General features: G+C 42.3%; 1 protein-coding gene across 1 annotated transcript; it reads left to right on the top strand.

The window, feature by feature from the left end:
• Positions 1–205: 205 nt before the first annotated feature.
• Positions 206–14,376, top strand: FDX1 (ferredoxin 1). The gene is made up of 4 exons (XM_083737512.1): positions 206–620; positions 9,341–9,465; positions 11,615–11,744; positions 13,066–14,376. The coding sequence occupies exons 1-4, from the start codon at positions 466–468 to the stop codon at positions 13,184–13,186; spliced, it is 531 nt and encodes a 176-aa protein (XP_083593638.1). The 5' UTR covers positions 206–465; the 3' UTR covers positions 13,187–14,376.
• Positions 14,377–14,718: the final 342 nt, after the last annotated feature.

Below are 14,718 nucleotides of genomic sequence, written 5' to 3'. Positions count from 1 at the left end.
GATGGGGGCAGCCAGAAGGCATAAAACAATGCAGAACGGCCTTCAATTGTCAGGTTTCAACCTTGCAAGCAAACTTGCAAGGCTTAGTCAGTATTTTTTTCGCGCGCCCCTGACACAAGCAGCAGGACGGCCTCGGTGGAGGCGGAGAATTGGGAAAGAAAGAGCCGCCCTTCAAAACCAATCTCTGTGAAGCCGAAGGCGCCTTTTGCGCAACTTGGGAGCGCTCCGCCTACGCTAAGGAAAGCGCCCGCCTTGCGGGGCGTCGTTCTAAGCCAGCCGCCGGGCGGCGCATACTTAAACACTTACGAGAATAGCCGCAGCTGGTGCCGGTTGCGTAAGGGGGAGGGCTCGGCCTTCGGACTTTAGTCGTCCTGAGGGGAAAGTGAAAGGACGCCGCAGCTCCAGCCTCTTCCGCTGCTGCCGAGACTGACGGAGAGTCCCTTCCTCGATTACCGCCGCTGCACGATGGCTGCTACCAGGACCACCGCTCTCCTCCGGGCTGCGGCCTCCTCCGGCTGCCGGCTTCTCTCGGCCTCCCGCGGGGTCAGAGGCGGCTGGGCTGCCGCTGCCAGCCTGGACCCGTCGCGGCTGTTCCACGCCTCGGCCCGGGCGCCGCTCAGGTAAGCGGGAAGCCTGTGCTTGGCCGCCCTTAGCGGCGCGTTTCCTCGCGGCCTCTCTTCTGCTGCTGCCTCTCCCGCACTTCCCCCCCCCTCACGGAGTTTCTGAGAGGGTCGCTCGGCTTCAGCCTCTCGGTTCAAGAGCGGAGGGGAGGCTGCCTCTCGTGAGGGGGGCCTGGGAGTGGGGACTCTTTCTCACACACAGAGCCCCTTCTCTCTGTCTCAGCCTTTCTGAACCTGTGGGTCTCCAGATGTTGTTGGACTACAACTCCCATCACCCCTAGCGAGCAAGGCCAGAGCTCAGGGATGATGGGAGTATAAAGGTAAAGGTAAAGGTACCCCTGCCCGTACGGGCCAGTCTTGCCAGACTCTGGGGTTGTGCGCCCATCTCACTCAAGAGGCCAGGGGCCAGCGCTGTCCGAAGACACTTCCGGGTCACGTGGCCAGCGTGACATCGCTGCTCTGGCGAGCCAGAGCTGCACACGGAAACGCCGTTTACCTTCCCGCTAGAAAGCGGTCCCTATTTATCTACTTGCACCCGAGGGTGCTTTCGAACTGCTAGGTTGGCAGGCGCTGGGACCAACCAACGGGAGCGCACCCCGCCGCGGGGATTCGAACCACCGACCTTTCGATCGGCAAGCCCCAGGCGCTGAGGCTTTTACCCACAGCGCCACCCGCGTCCCTATGATGGGAGTATAGGCCACCATAAAACATCCATATCCCATATAACTGTTGACTATAATATCACTATACAGTCATACCTCATGTTATGTTTGCTTCAGGTTGCATCCCGCAGCGACCCGAAAGTAACGGAACGGGTTACTTCAGGGTTTTGCAGCATGCGCAGACGCGCAAAATGATGTCACATGCATGCACAGCAGTGGCGAATTGCGACCCACGCATGCGCAGATGCTGGTTGCGTTCTGTTCAGGTTGCAAACGGGCCTCCGGAACGGATCCCGTTTGCAACCAGAGGTACTACTGTATAAAGTTAGAAGGAACCCTGAGGATCATTTATTCTAGGCCAACACCCCGCAATGCAGAAATAGGCAGCTGTCTCCAATGAACCTGAAACCTTGGCGTTATCAGCTGAACTTTTCCGAGCACAAAGTCTTGCACACTCTCTGTCTCTCATGCTCTCTCGCCTCCCCCCCCATTGTTAACACACACTCTGCTTCTCTCACACACTGTCAATTTAATAATAATAATTTTATTATTTGTACTCTGACCATTTGGCTGGTTTGCCCCAGCCACTCTTTACAGGTAAAGGTAAAGGGACCCCTGACCATTAGGTCCAGTCATGACCGACTCTGGGGTTGCGGCGCTCATCTCGCTTTATTGGCCGAGGGAGCCGGCGTACAGCTTCCAGGTCATGTGGCCAGCATGACTAAGCCGCTTCTCGCGAGCCAGAGTAGTGCACGGAAACGCCGTTTACCTTCCCACCAGAGCGGTACCTATTTATCTACTTGCACTTTGAGGTGCTTTCGAACTGCTAGGTTGGCAGGAGCAGGGACCAAGCAACGGGAGCTCACCCCGTCGCGGGGATTCGAACCACCGACCTTCTGATTGGCATGTCCTAGGCTCTGTGGTTTAACCCATAGCGCCACCCGCGTCCCTTCTATCACAGGTACAAACCCTCAAATCTGGATGACTGTTTGGACAGGGTACATAGTCAGTGAGATCAAATTACTGTGTATGGGATTTCTTCAATAAGCACACAGTTGTGATGTTTATACAGGCTTATATAGAGTCGATCCCTTGCCTTAGCTTTACACAAGCATAGAAATTAAGTCAATTTCTCAGAGGAATAGCATGCTTGCATTGTGAACTGGATGCCTAATTCAGCAAGAAGTTCAGGGTCCCTACTTCCTATCAAACCAGCTCAAGGCTGAACTTTTACTGCACAAAGATCCTTGACACATTCTTGATATACGTAAGCAATTATCCTACTTTCATGCACTCTCTTACAGTTTTTACATCTCTTCACATGTAGGCTATCTCTCAAAGATAGCCACACACTGTCCCTCAAGCCTAGGCTGGTACATACAGTGCTGTCTAGAGGACACATTTGGGAGAGGTAAGTTCCTTCTTTAACCACCATTTGGTGATGCAAGATAGGCTGGTATAATCTTCTACAAGAAAGCTGACTATAATCAACTATTTACAGTTGACTGAGACGCTTGTCCAAACTTAACATTCTATGCAGGACAAGGAAAGTTGCACACTGTACCTGGGATGGTGTGGGCTTAAGGTAAATAGTATGTTATAGTCGCTGCTTCTCCAGGCATGTTAAAATTGTTGCATGTTCTTTTGAAGGGTGGTCTTCACTCCTGCTTTGCTGCCTGCTTCCTTTCCAAACCATATTACAATTTTGCCACAGTGAGCAGGGTTACAGAAGAAGATGCTTTTGAAAGAGAGAATCCAGAGATGGTGAAAAGTGAGGCTAGAAAGAGATTCTCCAACATGATAGGCTTGTGAGCTATGACAGTGCCCCATCACATGCCCCTTGTCATGTTATGCTACTGCTTGCTCCTCAGGTCTTGTAGGTTAGAGACAAAAGTGCAAGAGATGCTGTTGTGTATGTACTGTAGTGTGTACTAGAGTGGTATTTCCCCATAACATGGATTTGACTTGTGGCACCACAGTTTTGCTTTTATACATCTATAATGTATAATGTATAATACATCTATAATGTATAATGTATAATGTATAATACATGTATAATGTATAATGACTAAGCCGCAGAAGCGGCTTAGTCATGCTGGCCACATGACTCAGAAGCTGTAAGCCGGCTCCCTCTGCCAATAAAGTGAGTTGAGCGCCGCAACCCCAGAGTCATCCATGACTGGACCTAATGGTCAGGGGTCCCTTTACCTTTACAATCACATATTATGTGGGGGGCGGGGGGTTGATTCCAAAGGTTCTGTGTATACGCAAAAAAAAATATACTCAGACCCTTGAAACCACCCCCGTTTGAGCATCTCTGGGCTTCCAGAGCCAAATGCTGTCACTGTATCTCATGGAGCTGTCCAAGTTCTTGCTTGATCTCATGGAAGCATCCCATGGAACCATATTTGTTACCTGAGGCACTAGTAGCCTCAGTGGCTAGGAGTTCTTTTTGTCAGTTTTGGCTGGTATGCTAGCTGTTGCAAAACAGAGACAGTCACCACTATGGTCCATGCATTGGTAACTGCAAGAAGAAGAAGAAGAAGAGTTTGGATTTGATATCCCGCCTTTCACTCCCCTTCAGGAGTCTCAAAGCGGCTAACAATCTCCTTTCCCTTCCTCCCCCACAACAAACACTGTGAGGTGAGTGGGGCTGAGAGACTTCAAAGAAGTGTGACTGGCCCAAGGTCACCCAGCAGCTGCATGTGGAGGAGCGGAGACGCGAACCCGGTTCCCTGGATTACGTGACTACCGCTCTTAACCACTACACCACACTGGCTCTGGATTACTGCAATGCATTCTATGTGAGGCTGCCCCTGGATTTGATCCAGTAGCTTTAGCTAGTGCAAAATGTTGCAACTAGACTGGCGGTGGGAACAAACTGCAGTATCCTCAGCACATGACACTAGTGTTAAAAGACCTGCACTGGCTTCCCATCTACTACTGGACCAGGTTCAGATTTCTTGTGCTAATGTATAAAGCCCTGAGCAACATAGACCCAGGATACCTTAAGGACTACCTAATCCTATGTGTCCCAGGTGATTACTGAGATCATATATGGGAGCACAAAAGCACAACTGAGGTCAATGAGGACTCGTGCCTTCAGTGTAGTGGACTTAACACTATGGACTCACTCCCATTAGAAGTCAGGCAGGCACTGTCCCTGCCAAGTATAGACATCAGGAGAAAATGATTTTATTTCGGGGGGCCTTTGTACTTTCATTTATGTGCTGATGTTTTATTCTTCAGTGTTCTCATTTATGTTTTAAATTTTGCATATTATTTTATTTTTGATAAGCTACTTTGAGACCCAGATGAGGTGAAAAGCAGGGTATACTTTTTAAAAATGAATAAATGTTCAGATAAACATAGGATATTCCTATAACAGTTGTCTACCTCTTTTAGGGGGTACAGAGGGGGAAAATGCATGAATTTCAAGTCTGCTCTGATCTTGCTGTAGATAGAATTCAACATACGAAGCAAAAAGACCTTGGAGTGTTTGTGTGTAGAAATTCATCATCTTTAAACACTGTTGTTTTAAGCTTTGTAAAAATTGTGACGTTAACTAACCATAAAATTAGCACATACTTGACTGAATTTTGCAGATAAACAACGTCACTCTTTCATTCTTGATTATGTCTCATGGCATGCATCCTTGTTCCTGAGAACAGCTTGTGACTGTCTTCTGGAGTGGGGAGAGGGAATGGGGATATTTGACAAGAATTGAAAATGGCATCATAATATTGAATGTGGCATCATAATAAATCATGTCACACAATGCTGAATAATTTTATAGGGGATACCACCATGCTTAATTTAAAATAACTTTTGTCCTTTTAGTACAAAATAGAATTTTGTACCTGACCTATTTGGTGATAATAGGTCAGGTCAGAAATCTTAGGTAAAATTAAGAGGCCAGTCACTTGAACTCTAAAAGCAAAATTATCTTTATAATTTTACTGAGCTTACACCATCCTTGTTAGGATGTTTGGAGGAGTTCATTTCCTTATGTTTTTCTTTTGTCTTGTTTTACTAAAGTGTTTTTGTGCTAATGCAAACTTTGAGGTTCCCCCAAGGTTCTGGATGGTGCTCTTTCAGCAATAGAAGGATCAGCATTCCAAGAAAGGGTTTACTGCTTTATGGGATCAGTCCTTGAATTTGCTTGCCTTAGTCATCCCTCCCCATTCCTTTTCTCTCTCATATTGTGTCTTAGATATTATTTCCTTGCACACAGGTGCTTTGATTCTCCCTCTATGTGAGACAGCAAACAAGCATACAAACATTTAAATCCTTGGAGTGTGGAAAGATGTTCACTTTGATGCACAACCTTGTATCACTTCTAAGAATTCACATGAGGGGAAACTACAGTATATACATTTTTGGAGTGAGGAAAAAGCATTAGTCTAGGGATAAACAATATTAAAGACCATACAGGAGAGAAACCATATGCATGCTTGGATTGTGGCAATGAGCTTCTATGATAAATCAGTCCTTAAAGAAATCGGAGAACTCTTTCAACAGGTAAACCCTAAATGATTGGAACATGGAAAGCTCAATTTCCCCCAAAGGAAGAAAGCTCTATACCTACTGAAAAACACAAGCTTTTCTGTGAAATCCTGATCCACATTGAATAATCCATAGAGAAAAGAATCCTGTGAATTACAGAAATACCGGTACTTGAACTGTGAGGGAAAGCTTCAGGCAATGCACAAAACTAAATCTCCCTGTTAAGCAACTCACAATGATCAGAGCCGAGCTCTTTCTAACCTATCACCTATTCTTAGCCAACAGAAAACATACACATAGCAAAAACTGCGAATTTTCAGACTGTGACAAAAGAAAAGTGGTTGCTTGTGACAAATAAGACTCCTTCCAGCAGCCCAACAAGTCCTCATAACAAAGGAGTAGATCTCATGCTTACAGCTACTCCTACAGAGGCTGAAAGCATTGCAAGCAAGTGATCTGATAGAAACTGTTTCTTATAAGTGTTTGAACTAGTTCTGAAGACCTTTTCTGCATGCCAGCTGGGAAGGAGGTCTGGAGGGTGGTGACAAGAGAGCAGACCTTTTATGTAATAGCTCACCATCCATCAAATGCTCTCCTTAGGGAGGGCTACATGGCACCAACATCATCTCAACCTATTTTTTATTAATATTTCTGTGGTATCTTTGTTCTGTTATATTGCTAGGCATTCTTCTCACTTTTCTAACTGGGAAGAAGCTCTAGGTCAATGTTAGAAACTGAGATATGAAAAATAGTAGCTAAATGGCAGCTTAAACCTAGGTTATGTGCGCTGCAACAGAATGTCTAGGTGCGCTTTTTAATAACAATACAAAGCTGAAAATGAATTAACTGCACCTAAAATCTTATATAAGGGACACGGGTGGCAAGCCTAGGACTTGCCGATCAGAAGGTTGGCGGTTCGAATCCCCGTGATAGGGTGAGCTCCTGTTGCTCTGTCCCTGCTCCTGCCAACCTAGCAGTTCAAAAGCACGTCAAAGTGCAAGTAGATAAATAGGTACCGGTCTGGCGGGAAGGTAAACGGTATTTCCATGTGCTGCTCTGGTTCTCCAGAAGCGGCTTAGTCATGCTGGCCACATAACCCAGAAGCTGTACGCCGGCTCCCTCAGCCAATAAAGCGAGATGAGCGCCGCAACCCCAGAGTCATCCATGACTGGACCTAATGGTCAGGGGTAGCTTTACTTTTACCTTTAAAATCTTATATTCATTTTTCACATGGTCTAGTCCTCATTTGAAGACTGCAAAGCCATACTTCCCCTGCCCACCCCCTAATCTTCTTATGAGGGTCCCTTCTCCAGTCCTCAGAGAATGGCTAGAAGTGGGGAGGCAGAAAAAGGTCCTTTCGTTCCAGCAGCAGCAGTTTTAATCTGAAATCTTAGACACAGTACTTCTCCCAGAGCTCAGAAACTGCTTGTATTAATGAAATTCCCTGTCACAAAATGTGCCTAGAACTATGGGAGTTCCGAACGCTGCTCCAGGTGTGCTGTGCTCTGTTTTGTATTGGTTTGCTTCTGTAAGATTTTTTTTCCTTTTCCACTCTGTTTTAAAAGCAAGTTGTGATATTATGATGGCACTGTTTTGATTGCATTTTATTGTTTGATTATAATGTTTGTTATATTTTTAATCTCTAAAACCAGCTAGAGAACTTTGGTTATAATGCAGTTTATCAACCGTATACCAAAGATAAAAAGCTACAAAGCAGAGTTTCAGTTACATCCATGGTTAACTACTGTTAATTTAATGGCTTCCAATCAAACAAAAGTTCTGGAAACCAACTTTTAAACCACTTTTATATTTATTTTTGTTTGGAAGCTCTTAACATAGCTTCTTTGTTTGGACATAACTAGGAAGCAGTGGGTATCTTTGAAGGTGACCTGGAAACTACAACTAATCCAGAATGCGGCAGCTAGACTGGTGACTGGGAGCGGCCGCTGAGACCACATAACACTGGTCTTGAAAGACCTACATTGGCTCCCAGTACACTTCCAAGCACTGTTCAAAGTGTTGGTGCTGATCTTTAAAGCCCTAAACAACCTTGGTCCAGTATACGGTACCTGAAGGAGCGTCTCCACCCTCATTGTTCTGCCCAGACACTGAGGTCCAGCGCTGAGGGCCATCTGGCGGTTCCCTCACTGCGAGAATCCAAGTTACAGGGAACCAGGCAGAGGGCCTTCTCGGTAGTGGCACCCGCCCTGTGGAACACCCTCCCACCAGATGTCAAAGAGAAAAACAACTACCAGACTTTTAGAAGACATCTGAAGGCAGCCCTGTTTAGGGAAGCTTTTAATGTTTAACAGACTATTGTATTTTAATATTTTGTTGGAAGCCGCTCAGAGTGGCTGGGGAAACCCAGCCAGTTGGGCGGGGTATGTGTGTGTATATATATATTAATAATATATAATATAATATAATATAATATAATAATAATTATTATTATTATTTCTGCAGCTTTCTTGCTAATTTTGCTGCTCATGTACAGTGACAGTATGCAGGTAGCTGGAGCTCATCTATACCTTGGCTTTTTAAGCAGAGAACATTCTCCACTTTAAAGGGATCACAATAAGAGGTTGCATTCAGTAATTCTGATAGCAATGACTACTAAAGAAACTGAGCAATTACAATAAAAGTCTCAACTTGAGAGAACTAAAAATGTTTTTGGATATATTTAAGTACACTAAATATATTTATAGCTACATTAAAGGATTGCAGTAAAAGATCCATATTTATCAAAAGTGTTCTAATCTTCAACCAATTTTCTCATCAAAGTGGTCCACAAATATTCCCAGTTTGTTGTTGGGTTGCTTAACTAATATCCTTAGGCATCTGAGGAAACTGGTGTGGCTGCATTTACAGATAAGATGAGAGTTAAGAAGGGCATGTATAGAAGGGAAGAAAGAGGAAAACACAAGGGAGGAGTATACATGAGTAGGCAACAGTTGCAAGGTGAGGGTCAGACTGGCTAAAGCTCAACATCAGCTCATGCTTGCAAGAGGGGTTAAAAATAATTTTAAAAGGTTTTTTTGGCTATGTCCGAAGTAAGAGGAAGAACAAGAAAGTGTTAGGTCCTCTGCATTGAAAAGACGTAGAAACGCTATTGGGTGACAGAGAGAAGGCAGAACTACTCAACACCTGCTTTGCCTCTGTCTTCACACAAAAGGAAAGTGATTCTCAACCTGGTGATTAGAGAATAAATGATGTAAGGAGGGAGCTGCAGCCAATGGCTTCAAGTTACAAGAAAGGAGATTCCGACTAAACATCAGGAAAAACTTTCTGATATCAAGAGTTGTTTGGCAGAGGAACAATTTCCCTTGGGAGGTTGTGGACTCTTCTTCCTTGCAGGTTTTTAAGCAGAGGTTAGGTGACCATCTGTCATGGACGCTTTAGCTGAGATTCCTGCATTGCAGGGGCTTGTACTAGATGATCCTTGGGGTCCCTTCCAACTCTACAATTCTATGATTCTGTGATCCTTTTGAATCCTTCACACTACTATAGGTAAAGGCTGCTAAAGATCGTTGTTTCTTTATTATTATTTTTCAGCTCAGAAGATAAAGTTACTGTGCACTTTATAAATCGTGATGGTGACAAGCTAACAGCCCAAGGGAAGGTTGGAGACTCTCTTCTAGATGTTGTGATTGATAACAACCTAGATATAGATGGATTTGGTAAGTACTTCCCTGTAACTAGAGAATACGAGTTCATAGGGGAAGGAAATATTGTTTTACTTTGTTTGACTAGTTGGATCTAGTCTTGGATGCTTTCCTCTATCTACGTCCTACTGATTTGAATGGGAGAGACGAGTTTTAACTAGAGAGCTCCAAAGCCAGTGAATTTTAACCAAAATAGGGCATTCTGAAACAGGCATAAGTTTCATTTGACACTGGTCTCTGAGTAAATGGTAGCTTTCCCTGAAGAAATTGTCTTTTCCCAAAAATTCATTTGGTTTAATTTTATTCTGCAGTACAGTGCATTTTGCAAGAGATTTCCAAATTTAATGGGTTGCCTCATGACTATAAGGTAACTGTATTTTATTATTCAGGATATGTTTCCAATTTCTCTGGTTGAAATCATGCAAGTTAAATGTGCGTAAGATGCGCCCATTCTATACTGTTTGACATGCCAATATATGAAATTTTCAGTTATCTAACTAACAAGGGAAAACAAGAAAAACAACCAATACCTAGAAAGTTAGGAAAAAGTTAGTTTTCCTGTTGGAAATTCTCACTGACTATCTTAAATGATTACCAGTTAGTGTTAAAATACCTACAAATGATTTTTCTTATATTTTTGAAAATTGTGTCTTTAATTTTGTCACTAGGGGGCATTGCAGATTTAGATAGCTTACTGCTCCTGAAAGACTAAAACATATTTGCCTGCTTCATGCAGATCTTCCCTCCCTTAGCATAATGTTCTGTTGCTCTTAAGATGGTGTTTACAACTACATTTTTATATTTAATTATTTTGGCTTTATTTCTGTTGCCGATTATTACCTGATGCATATTTCACAGAAACTATCCCAATATTTGGTTATTAATACTTGTTGCAGTTCATGTTTTCTATAATATCTTTAACAAGGAGAAAGAAAGCCAGGATTCTGCAACCCCTCTGTGGTTGATGAATTATTTTTATGTTAGAAGTTTAAGGAACACCTTACGTTCATTTTAAACAAAACCATTCTTTCTAATTGCAAATATAATTGTAATATAATTGTAGCCAAAACAGGACCACTATGAAACACCCCACACAAACACCCACCCACAATGAGAACAGAGTGGTTAGTGGCTAACAGAATGCAAATAGTCTTGGGTGGGACAAAAGAAGAAGAAGAAGAAGAAGAAGAAGAAGAAGAGGAGGAGGAGGAGGAGTTTGGATTTGATATCCTGCTTTATCACTACCTGAAAGAGTCTCAAAGCGGCTAACATTCTCCTTTCCCTTCCTCCCCCACAACAAACACTCTGTGAGATGAGTGGGGCTGAGAGACTTCAGAGAAGTGTGACTAGCCCAAGGTCATCCAGCAGCTGCATGTGGAGGAGCGGAGACGCGAACCCGATTCCCCAGATTACGAGTCTATCGCTCTTAGCCACTACACCACACTGGCTCTCCAGTGGGAGGGAGGCACTCCAAGCTGTAACATTTTGCATTTGGGCCCACTTGTCAAGTTTAAGATACATATTGCCCTCCACTTGAATAGTAAATATATACCCAGTTTCTTTAAGATATGATGATATGATACCAAAGGTCAGGGGGAAATACAGCAGCAAAGACTGCAAATGAAATAGGCCTGCTTTACAGTTCTGTCTTTGCTTCTGAAAGATTTGCAAAGTTGGCCAAAGGTTCTCTTATTCCTTTCATCTTAGCTTCAGTATTATCTTATGCATAGTTTGTTAAGTCTGCTGAAACTAGTATAAGAACTAGTTTTCAGTGTTTTCATATTTTCCTAAAATTTTAAATGTAACGAATGCTGTTTAACTGTCCAGCCTTAATTTTTTTTACAAACATACCTATAAAAATAAATTTAAGCTTAGGATTTGTTTTAATTCAACATTTAAACCACACTTGGCATGATAAAATACTGCTACTCAGATACTTTTAGATAATGGGGAAAGTTTTGAGATAATTTAACATGGCATACGTGTTTAGTGTTTGTTAAATATTAGTAAAATTGGCTAAACCAATTTAAATCATTTTTTAAAACTTCCAGAACGTTTTCCAGTTTAAGTGTTCTGGGAGAGTCATCTTACCGACAGTAGAATTTAATGCAGAAGTCTTAAATGTCTGCCTATTAGTCTGCCTAATTGTTACGTTTGTCTTTAGGTGCATGTGAAGGAACACTTGCCTGCTCCACTTGCCACTTAATCTTTGAAGACAATATATTTAAAAACCTAGATGCAATCACTGATGAGGAAATGGATATGCTGGACCTTGCCTATGGATTGACAGACAGGTAACGTGAAACCAGCTTAAAATCTACCAAATGATCTTATAGTATCACTCCAGAACTGACATACCTAGTAGGTCATACTAAGTATATGAACCCTGCAAACAGTGGCTTATCATAACTTCGATTTATTGGAAACAAGACAATTTCAAACTATGGATTATGAAGCTGACTTGTTTCAACAAACCTTAGTTGATACTAACCACATTTTAGGACTAAACAGTAGTTAATTAAAAATGGAAGCAAAAGTTTCTGATGTACTCACTGCCTTGCCAGGGAAGGAAAGAAATGCATGGCTAGAAAGCTTCCTATGACACATTCCCTTTGTGATGGTTAATCATGATACCCCAAAGTAAAAGCAGCCATGCATCCTCTGGGTTACTCTTTACTTTATCAATCTATGATGCAGGCTCCTACCTGTAAGATTGGCTCTGGCTCTATAGCTTCTTTGACTTCTTCTAAAATTTGGAATCAACTATTCAAAACAACGAAAGAGCCAAAAGCAAATCAATACTCTTGAGTTTCTTTACATTTTTGAATGCAGGTTTTCACTATCAGCCAAAAACATTTCCCTTGTCAGTTTCTCTTAGTGTGACTTGACAAGCAGACATTTTTGGCAGATAGTCTTCTCCTGTGGTGTTCCATGCCTATTAATTTGGTCAACCAACCAACCAACCAGCCAACCAACCAACCAACCAACCAACCAACCAACCAACCAACCCAGAAGCTCAGTAATTGATGCAGTTTTAGACTAACAGTTTGGGAATGGAAATGTTCCCTCAGCCTTAGGTGTACAGTGGTACCTCAGGTTAAGTATTTAATTTGTTCCGGAAGTCCATACTTAATCTGAAACTGTTCTTAACCTGAATAACCACTTTAACTAATGGGGTCTCCTGCTGCCGCCGCACCGCCAGAGCATGATGTCTGTTCTCATCCTGAAGCAAAGTTCGTAACCTGAAGCATATGTAACCTGAAGTGTATGTAACCCGAGGTACCACTGTAAAACGATAGTAATGGTGGCCTACCGTACAGGGTTGTTAGAAGAATTACAACAAGCTAATGTATGTGAATTTCAGCCTTTTCTTCCTTGATTTCTGCCCTTGTACATATCATATTTAATGGGTTGTATCCAGTGCTAATCCTACTTGGAGGAGACCCATTGAAAACAATGGACATAACTAATTTGGGTCCATCAATTTCAACAGGAGTACTCAGAGTAAAACTTCGTTGGATACAACCCATTGAATTTACCTCCTCCCCTCCCCCAAATATTGCCGCATCCATGCATTTATACAAGTTTATGTAAATGCTCTTTTCTCCTCTGTAGATCTCGACTGGGTTGTCAGATCTGCCTGAAGAAGTCTATGAACAATATGACTGTTCGAGTGCCTGATGCTGTGGCTGATGCCCGCCAGTCCATGGATATGAGCAATAACTCTTTAAAATAAGGCCTTCAGGGTATTTTGGGGGACATAAAATATTTTTATAACTTATTTCTAAATGTTTTAATGCAATGAGAGAATACACACAAATATGCATTTTTTGATTATAAAGATTAGATTGTAAAGATTAACTTTATCTGTTAGCCTTAGAGTTTTTGAATCTAAAATTAGAGACCGCTTAGAAAGACTATGTTAGACACACAGGCTACAGTCCAATACTCACTAATCTAGGAGCAAGTTCCATTTAATTCAGTGTGACCTCTACACAGTGTAACTTCTACACAAAAATGCAGAGGATTTCACCAACTGTGCCGTTTTGTTCCTAGAGGAATGCTTCCTTTTTATTAGCATTTACTGCTAATAATTCTCCCCTCTTTGTGGGGGAGAATTCCATAAATGGGTGTTGCTAATGAGAAGTTCCTCATTACCAGTTGTTTTCTGACTGCGGGATTACCCAAATGAGGGCTTTGGCATACGGGCCTTCCGGATTTCTGGCCCCGTAACCTGTTTATGATTTCTTCTAGAATAGCATATTACATGAAATAACACATCTTATGAGAACACATTTACCAAGTATGCACCAGGGCATAAAAGAACGAATCAAGAAATGAAATAAGCCAAGGGAGATGATAATAATTACTGTCTTCCTCCACTGGTCCATGAGGACTGTACAGTTGCATAATGAAAAAGAGCCACATTTATCCTGCTCTGCCTCTTTTGCCTCCTTTAAGGCATCTTGTACTCCAGTGGCACAGAATAAATGCATAAACAATACGACTTAAAATGCTCTAGAGTTGGTGTTTTTGTTGCAGAGAAGATTTTCATGCAAACGTTGGTTTTTCCAACATGAGCCACAATTATTTACACAGAAACATTATACTCTGCATACTGTAGGATGAAATCTTTTATCCTAAAGCAACTTGCCACAATATCAAATGAATGTGATTGTGAAGTGGCAAACATAGTAAGCTTTGGATTGGTAAAGAGCATTTCTGTGGTGGCATTTCAATGCAAAGTTTACCTGTGCTTCCTTTGAAAAGAAAATGTTTCTTGAATTAATCCTAGGTAGCTAGGCAGAAAGAGACCAATGTTTCTTTCCAGTCCTGTAATTATCCTGTAAATGTTGGTGATGGACTACTCAGAGATGTATGTATTTCTCAGTTTTAATAATCTGAAAATAAATTCTTTTTCTATTATTGCTTTTGTAATTAGGAAGTGTCTTTCATGTTTAGGTTTAGTTAGCAAATGTGTTAAGCAGTGAAAGCGGAGCCGACTTTCTTGGAGAATAACAGTGCAGTCCAATACATCTCTACTGAGAAGTAAGTCCCATTGAAGTAAGTTCCAATTGGAAATTCACAGTTGCACATAATTTTGGCCTGAAATTCCAATTTCAAAATTCATTTGATCCTCAGAGCCTGAAGCATATTAATATACACTTGCATTATTTGTTACCTAAATCCTACACACTTCTGGCGTATTTTGCCTGTGATAACATAGTCTCATTTAATGTTGTCTGGGCATAGGAGTTGATATGCCCA

This window comes from Podarcis gaigeae (assembly GCF_964106915.1).
Source record: "Podarcis gaigeae genome assembly, chromosome: 4".
Taxonomy (NCBI): Eukaryota; Metazoa; Chordata; class Lepidosauria; order Squamata; family Lacertidae; genus Podarcis; species Podarcis gaigeae.
Note: the sequence above shows the minus strand (reverse complement) of the source record. Positions and strands in the feature narration are given on the sequence as shown.